The 8,684-nt window shown below is 39.4% G+C and overlaps 1 protein-coding gene and 1 long non-coding RNA gene across 2 annotated transcripts; one reads left to right on the top strand and one right to left on the bottom strand.

The window, feature by feature from the left end:
- The first annotated feature begins 2,122 nt into the window (after positions 1 to 2,122).
- Positions 2,123 to 6,066, top strand: LOC124301777 (fatty acyl-CoA reductase wat-like). Its single transcript, XM_046757191.1, has 8 exons — positions 2,123 to 2,318; positions 3,472 to 3,565; positions 3,736 to 3,981; positions 4,072 to 4,217; positions 4,388 to 4,690; positions 4,780 to 5,061; positions 5,208 to 5,465; positions 5,774 to 6,066. The coding sequence occupies exons 1-8, from the start codon at positions 2,161 to 2,163 to the stop codon at positions 5,862 to 5,864; spliced, it is 1,578 nt and encodes a 525-aa protein (XP_046613147.1). The 5' UTR covers positions 2,123 to 2,160; the 3' UTR covers positions 5,865 to 6,066.
- Positions 6,067 to 7,044: 978 nt separating this feature from the next.
- Positions 7,045 to 8,684, bottom strand: LOC124301779 (uncharacterized). Its single transcript, XR_006907556.1, has 2 exons — positions 8,499 to 8,684; positions 7,045 to 7,266 (listed from the first exon to the last, which is right to left on the bottom strand). It is a non-coding gene; the product is annotated as an uncharacterized LOC124301779 (long non-coding RNA).

Genomic DNA, 8,684 nt, shown 5'->3' with positions numbered 1-8,684 from the left:
TTCATCTCCAATGCGTACAGATGTAGGAAAACTTATAATATGATAATTTGGTGCTTGGAAACGAAGTGATTTTGATGGTTTCTGTTAAAAATATGGCGAATCGTTTGCGTCCTGCACTTTCGATAAAAATTTGATAAATTACTTGCACAAATACCGAATAGTGCGCATCACACAGAATTTAGTATTTAAAGCTATTCGAGGTTCAATTTCCTTTGTATACAGCCCATCCGTAGTAAAATGACTCCAGCTTTTCATTTTTTGAACGCTTTTTTTCGGAAAAAGCTTGAAAACAGTAAGACGGAAAAATCTCCCCGCTCCGGATCCAAGCTTAAAAATTTTGATGCTTGAGCCACAATTTTCCAGAATTTATCCAGATTTTCGAATTGTCTCGATCAATAAAATCGTTTCAAAAAAATTGTAGAAAATTAAAATCGAATTCAAATAATTTAAAAAACCCAAAAACGGAATGACTTTCGAAGTGATAACAATCATGTGCCTCATATCTATCTACCATGCTTCGCGTGCTACAAACAGATGTTTTTAATTGAAATATGAAGAGTCCCTGGAATACCTGGGAATATAACTATCATACGAGTTTTCCTTCCGACGGGAACTGCGATAAAAAAATAAAAATAAGGAAACATCAGCAAAGCTGTAATCTAAGTATTTTTACAGCACGTTCTCCGGTTCCATAAAGACGCTAGTACAGCGCGTCGATCATGGAGCCAAAATTTTACTGGAATTGAGGGTGAGCGACCCTCGTTAGCAAGGCTAAGTTTCCAAGAGTATAAGATCGCTACGAGCAGTTGAATACTCTACAGCCGTGGCATGGCTTCCGTCGTTGATCCTTAGTTACACCCTGAGCTGCTCGGCGTATGGTTCAGTTTCGAGGTGCTTCTCTAGCTGTTTACTTCTTTGATTACTACTTTGGTATGTCGGGACGATTTCGGTCATTTCACCGTACTTATTTCTAATTTTAATGTGTTAGTTGCGTTCGAAGATGTTATGCGTATTGAGAAATCGTTCGAGTGACAACGAATTAAAAAAATTATTATTCCATTCAGGTAGTAGGGGAATTTTTCAAGAAAATTAATACATTTAGAGAAATTTGAGTTTGAGAGCTTTATTATTCACAGTTTCAAGAACATTTCAGAAGTTTTTCATTGAAACGATAACAACATGGTGGCATGTCGCGTATTAGTAGTGAACGACTCCGAACTCGAGGTCTTTTGCGGTACTGCATCTACTGACGTCAATGTCCAACCTGTAACGGATAGAAAAAATATTTTGAAGCCGAAAAAATACTTTTTCGGCTTCGATCTCGTAGCTAAAACCTCAGAAGAAAACATTTTTCGAACATATACGATTATGAACAAAGAATTTCGTTTTTCGACCCAAAAATTGTTAAAAAAATTGTGGGATCGAAATTCAAAAACCTAACCACGAGCTTGAATCGGCAAACAAGTTTTACAGATTGTGTAATAATTTCAAGTTGACCGGACAAAAATTGACCGAGTCATCTGCGCCACCGGATTAAAAGCGAGGCCCTTCGCTACTTACATGCGCCATGCCGCTATTTTGTTATTAATGTCGATGAGAAATTTGAAAAATGAAATTATAAATAAGAAAGTCCTCAAATTCAAATTGCTCCGAGGGTTTTCATTTTTTTTAAAACGAGCTCTTAAAAATAGGTATTATTTCAGACCGTCCAAGCTATAAGTCCCCCCCCCCCCCCTTCGTTCGAAAAAAGCAAGGTATTTTTGTACTATTCTAGATTTATTCCAATACATCGACATTTTTAAAATTGTCGTCCTCCACCAGTGATCGCTGTTTATAAATTTACTGTTCCAAATTGTATGTATAACCTAGCATTTTAATGTTTCGCGTCTAATTAGTAGTTTGTAGCTGTCTTACTTTCCACACGGTTTTCTGGTGCGACAAAAATTAAAATTGATAAACAGGCGCAGAGAACTATATAATTTGACTTTTCTGCTGATTCAACCGACCGTAAGCTACGTGATCACTGGAACGAAAACTCTATCCGTACACTTATGATCGACGTACAAAACGATATGGTTGAAAAAACGAAATCGACATACATAGAAAGTTCGCACTTGCAAATATTGTTCTGTTTTTATTCGTTAGGGATTTCTCGTTCAGATGTCTCAAGCTTCGTATATACAAGACATGCTGTCGGACTCTGCATCCGATCAGGCCACGGGTCCCAGTGAAGTTGCAAGTTTTTATGCACACACGAATATCCTTCTCACTGGAGGTGCCGGTTTTTTAGGAAAACTTCTGACAGAGCGGATACTGCGGTAAGTCAGGACATTAAATTTTTGTAACACGAGAAGAGTGAAAATATTGCGTAGTACCAGCTGTTGCCAATTTTCTGATTCGTAATTTCCTCGTTCGGTTAACCAGGTCATTATTATGACTGAGAAAAGGTTTCCTGCTCATGATGACTCCTTTGACTCTAGACCTCGTTGAATGAGTTTTATAGCAGGTGCAATCTTATGAGATGTCAAGATTGAGTTGTGAAATACGTAATTATATTGTTTTTCTAACTCGAGATCTAGACTCGAGGCTTACGTGCGATTCCTTTCATTCAGCTTGTAGAATAAACTGGCATGTAAGTACACTCGACGCAAAGTAAATTGACCACTTATTTTCGATATAGATCATAAAATGCCAAGGTGAAAATCACACCATTAGTAAATATTAAAATAAATTCATCCGGTCAGCTTTCGATGAATTTCGTTAATCCAAAACCTGCAGTGCCTTTGGCAGTGTGTCCCGCCCACATATAAAATTCATTAAAAAACCGTATTGCAAACAGTTACTCGATGCACCGATAGATACTCTTCACTTCCCATTTGTTACATTTAATCCTTTTTTCACGGATGCGTTTTTGAATCAACATCAATATGGTTTTGATGAAGTTTTTTGCGGCACTGGTGAAATGTGGGTAAGATATCCTATTCCTTGAGGAACTTTTCCACGACTTGCCTAGGCTTAACGATCGAATCTAGACTAGAAAGAATCAAATCATATTGGGAAAAGTATGAAAAAAGACTTAAACTCGAAATATTTTTGTGTTCTGCTGTTTACTCAACGCAATTGTTTCTTAGTGCAATTATAATTTTTTTCAAGTAAGCCCGGATATGGAAGAAACGTAGAAATTTGGATTCACCTCGATTTGAACTTTTTAGAAGAGAAATCATTTTTTAATGAAAAAACAGCCAAAACCGTTAAAAACGACCTATGACCGCATTGAGCGACCTCTAAAAGTTGATTGTATACGTCCTCCTTGCCGTTGTGGCATTTATTTTACATCTCGAAACATTCATGAAGGGAGCGTGAGAAAAATTAGAAGGTAGTGTTTTCATTAACCACCCTAATAACTAGGCTCTACAATAGAATATGGAAAAAATCAACACAAAGCGACAATTGAGACTGAATAATTTGTAGGTCATGTCCCGAGGTGAGCACGTTGTTTCTGCTGCTCCGAGCAAAAAAAGGGAAAAGCCCACAAGAAAGATTTGCGGAACTCTTTGACGACTTGGTGAGTTATCTTCAAGTACTTTTGGCCTCAAATTATTTCAATTTTGGGACGTATGCAAAGAGCTGAATCAAAATCCCCATGAATAAACAAATATATTTACGTTGTCCTTTAACGTTGAGTAAGGAATATTGTGGGAGGAAATTGGAATTACCTCGTTGTTTCCATTGCAGATTTTCGACCGACTGAAGAAAGAGAAGCCTGGATTTGCTCGAAAAGTCAGGTTGATCGAGGGTGACGTGGGGGAGATCGGTTTGGGTTTGGCGCCGGAGCAAAGGGAACTGCTCCGAACCACGAACATCGTGATACACGGTGCAGCCACCGTACGATTTGACGAATCCGTGCGAATTGCTACCAAGATCAACGTCAGAGGCACCAAGGAGATGCTGATACTCGCCAAGGAAATGCCAAATCTTAGAGTGAGTTGATCGATGCTCAACGGTTGGCAGCGCTGCTTTCACCGGTATCAAAATTTCTCACTCTCATTCGTCCTCTTCTACCGACTGCAGGCATTCGTCCACATCTCAACAGCCTACTCGAACTGCGTTCGAGAGTCCATCGATGAAAAATTCTACCCACCACCAATCGACTCGGAAAAGTTACTCGATCTCGTGGAGATATTGGATGACGCCTCCCTCGAACACCTCACGCCGGTGTAAGTCATGCGATTTCCTCCCGATGCATCTTGACTCCTGATTCGCTCGAGCGCGAAGCCTCGCACCGACATAGAATTAATATTTCAATTCGTCTCTTACAAAATGTCTATCAAGTTTTACCTGAAACTTGAATTGCTCTACTCCTTTCGTATTCGCTGCAAACTTACAGACTCTTGGGTAAATATCCGAATACGTACGTCTTCACCAAAGCGGTCGCCGAGGACGTTATTCGCCGCAACAGTCATAGTCTGCCAGTCTGCATTGTCAGGCCGTCCATAGTAATCTCAACTTATAAGGAACCCATCGCTGGTTGGATCGACAACGTCTACGGTACCACCGGAGTAGTGGTCGGGGCTGCGATTGGATTATTACGGACTCTTCACTGTGACCCGGAAGGCATCGCCGACATGATTCCCGCAGACTTCGTAGTCAACAACATCATTGTCGCCGCATGGGACATCGCCGAAGCTCGGTAACATCCCGCAGCTTTCTTACTTTTAGCGTATGGAAACCTCGGTGGAAAAGTGTGATATCAACATTAGGTGAATTACTCTGTTTCAGAACCACGAATGTCAATAACGCGGATAGTTCGAAGATTCCGGAGACTGATGAGCCTCCGATCTATAACGTCGTATCATCGTGCCAGAAACCCTTCACGTTGGGTAAACTCATGCGTCATATAGAAGAATATGGATTTGAAATTCCAACCATGATGTGTATATGGTACTACTGCTTCAAACTCAACAAGTATGAATCGGTTCACAAGATATACGTGATCTTCCTCCACCTTCTTCCCGCTCTCATTGTAGACAGTGTGGCCCGCATTATAGGACGCGAGCCCATGTAAGTATGATTGCATCAATCTTCGATAGCGAAATGGTCAATTTATAATCCCCGTACGATATTTGGATCTGTCAACGGCTTGACATATTTCAATCGTATATCCACTGTTTGCAGGAACCTCAATGAGTCACGTTGTCTGTCCACAGGTTATGGAAAGCTTACAAGAAGATTCACAAATTCAGCGCCGTGATTTCGTACTTCGCGACGCAACAATGGCGCTTCAGTAACAACGGTGTTTTGAGACTGTCGGCGAAATTGAGCCCCGCCGATCAGAACCAGTTTAATGTGAACATGGAAAAGTTCAGCTGGGAGGAATTCAATTATCATTACATTCGTGGTTTACGGCTTTACATTGTGAAAGACCCATTCGACAGTCTACCTCAAGCATCTGCTAGATACGCAAGGTTCGTTTATTCGTTAACAATTTTTATAAATCTATATTTGTATTGATACGCCTGCAGGACTACCTTCAACAATGCACTGATATGTCGCATTTGTCTTATGCTGTTAAAGTAAAACAGAACAATAACGTATTTCAATTCGATATGATTCAGTTAAAAATTAAATTTCTTATAATGCGATACATGCATGAAATATTTATTGTTATCATTGACATGTTATTCCGGCTTCATTATAATTAGCGACTTCATGCATTCCCAAAATTATACCCTTATGAATTATGTGATTTGACGTTTTGCATTTTTACTTCCAGATTACGAATAGCTCACTACACTTTAATATCGGTGGTATGTGGTTTTCTTTTCTGGCTTCTATGGACTCTTGTTAAATTTATGGGCATGTAGCAACTCCCATGATCTACAGTATAACTCAACAATTGCTCAATCAGAGCATCTAAGAATGTCATATTCAACACGAAAGAAGCAAACGAAACTTGAGTACTAGGTTAGTTTCCTTCGATGCCAGAAAAATTAACTTTAAATACATTTTATATACTGCAATGAGGATTTATTCGAAGCACAAAATAAAACCGAGTCCGGAGATGAATTACTTTTGATTATTTTTCTACTATCCCCCAAGTTATCAATTGATAATTCAACTTCCAGAAATAAAAGTACATGAACGTATTCAAAGTTGTGCGTAACCAATGTGAATACAATAGAGCTGTCGGAGAATTGAGAGCCTGCTGATTATCGTCACTCAATGGAATTTTAACGTTTATTTTGCAAATATCTCATTTCAATCTTCCTACGATGGAAGAAAGAAGTTGGTGAATCAAAAAAGAAAAAAACGTTTCGATGAAATAATGCGGCGTTCACGGGCGGCAGCACGAATATTTGGTTATTACAACAATTTGTAAGTTGCGGGAGCTAAATGAAAAATACGTCTGTTGACTAATTTATTGTTCAACACAAATACGAGGACGTACAGTCAACGAAATATTAAGTTGAACGACCTGTATTACGTAGCTAATATGAAAATCATATTGTTAATCGGAATATCCTACGTTTTGATCCACCAAAGGTTCAATCAATGCATGATCATGTTCCGTTGGTTGAATCAAATCTCATTGTCACTCAACGGAACTGAATATTTATTTCAGTGCAATGCTTCAATCATTAACTGAAACAATAACTTATTTGCTGTCGGACGTCTTACATCGTTTGGATTACCAAATGCTCACGTTATATATAGATTACTATATATTTTGATAGAAGTGCTGTAAATTACGAATGAAAGAAAGTTCTGCAATCATTTGGAATGGTTCTGATCGATAATAAAATTGAAATTCTTGGCCTAATTACGGCAGTCAACGGCAGTTGGTAGAGTTGTCAGTGACGCGAATAACTTATAATTATTCGCAAGACGGATAAAACGCATTTTTGTCGCCGAATTTTCCGATTACACGCCTCGAGATTTTCTTTGAGATTCGAATCGAGGACCGATCACCCTATCTAGTCACGCATCTGTATCCACTGTGTCAAACTATCGCACAGACTTCGGGTTATCTTTTGGTCACTTAGTTGACGAGATATATTTATCTTAGTAATACGAAGCTATTGACCAGTGACGTTAAAAAGATTTTGCACAAAAATGCAAGGATTTCAATAATTGACTGGCAGTGAAATAGCCGATGAAACAGTTAATTTAACGAATGAAATGCATCCAATCAACAAAATATTTATTCGATATAAATATTTCGTTCACAAAATTGGTCCAACATACGGAAAATTTGGATTTCATTACCTTTGTTTCGTGGGGCGCGTCCTCTTTAATAAAAACGAGGCCGCGTATTTTTTAATTTGATCACGATTTCCGACTCTAGAAAACAAGGATCTAGGGGATAGGAATAAATGAAATAAACACACGTTTTGAGCCATCAGTTTTATGTTTTATCATGGCTCAGAGAGGAAAATTCTTGAGGTATGAACCTCAGAGAAAAAACCCCTCGCAAATGTTGAATTTACAATGTATATAGGATATTTATCATATCAATTATATTTCGCACAATGAATTATTTCGGAGGTGAAATCTACGATTAGGAGACATTTTATATATGTGGTTGTATTGATTGTTGGTTTCGTTTGAAACATCCGAATTGAATCTATATTTATATAATTGCGCTGGGCGTCTCGACTGTTTCGTGCAGTGTAATCGTGGTAAATAGAGTCGCTGGCGACTTCGTATAAGCATTGCGCTTGTGGTCAGGTATCACCGCTTGATTCGGTGTACCTGAATTAAAGTAAACATTTTTGAAGAGGACTGGCTCAGCCAGAAAACCATGCGGGATCGGTTATCGGATGTTTACGCTACGGAACAACTCGACTCGAGAGCCCTGAGGAATGCTCTCGGAGGAAGGCGGTCCTGGAGGCATTCGACTGTTAGCCAGGACACGAGGCGCATCAAGCCGAAACCTAAATATTCTCTACAATTTCAAATCTGTCAAAAAAGTTCCTGTTTAAAATAAAGTACCTTCTACATGAAGGATTACCTTGTGTGAATCCAAGTATGTACACTCAATCGGTAGATTACTTGCGTCAAGCATTGCGCTTGCTCATTGGTACAACCGGGCTGCGCCGGTGTGCCTGGCGGAACGTACCGCGCTTGTGTTGGTGTACTTACGAAGTTATTCCGGCTCCCCTGCATGCAACAATCAGAAAGGATTTGAAAATACAAGACACCACAAAATCCAAGTATCAATCGAATTGCAGTCAAACCCTTTAGATTTATCCATCTCTCCGGAAACGCACACAGAACAGAAGAGGGCAAAAGGAATGAACCGACTGAACCCGAGTCGTTCGAGTACTTGACTGACGCGGCCCTGGCCCGCGCTATCTCCTCCACCTTCATGCTCGCCTAAATAAAACACATGCAAAGACAAAATAGAAAGAGTCGGCCGCGTGACGCATGTGTTCGTATACACGCGTGAGCGACCGTTCGTGCGTGGACACCTCTGACTATTCGTTCGACCGAACAACCTTTATGTTTTCCCAGCTGCTTTACACGTTGGACTTTTGTGGTTTTTTTTCGACCAACTAAACATTCAAAGTCATCTAAATTTATTAGTCTATTCGTGATTGTAGTTAGAGTCATTGGACTATTTGTTTGGAAACAATTTTGTTGTTGTTTCGACTGATACATACGTTTGAATCATCAAATCGAAT

Source organism: Neodiprion virginianus, chromosome 4 (assembly GCF_021901495.1).
Source record: "Neodiprion virginianus isolate iyNeoVirg1 chromosome 4, iyNeoVirg1.1, whole genome shotgun sequence".
Taxonomy (NCBI): Eukaryota; Metazoa; Arthropoda; class Insecta; order Hymenoptera; family Diprionidae; genus Neodiprion; species Neodiprion virginianus.
Note: the sequence above shows the minus strand (reverse complement) of the source record. Positions and strands in the feature narration are given on the sequence as shown.

Coding starts and splice junctions, on each gene's coding strand:
- LOC124301777 (XM_046757191.1), top strand. CDS start 2,161: ATGTCTCAAGCTTCGTATATACAAGACATGCTGTCGGACTCTGCATCC. Junction 2,319..3,471: donor CTGACAGAGCGGATACTGCG/GTAAGTCAGGAC, acceptor AATAATTTGTAG/GTCATGTCCCGAGGTGAGCA. Junction 3,566..3,735: donor CGGAACTCTTTGACGACTTG/GTGAGTTATCTT, acceptor TTTCCATTGCAG/ATTTTCGACCGACTGAAGAA.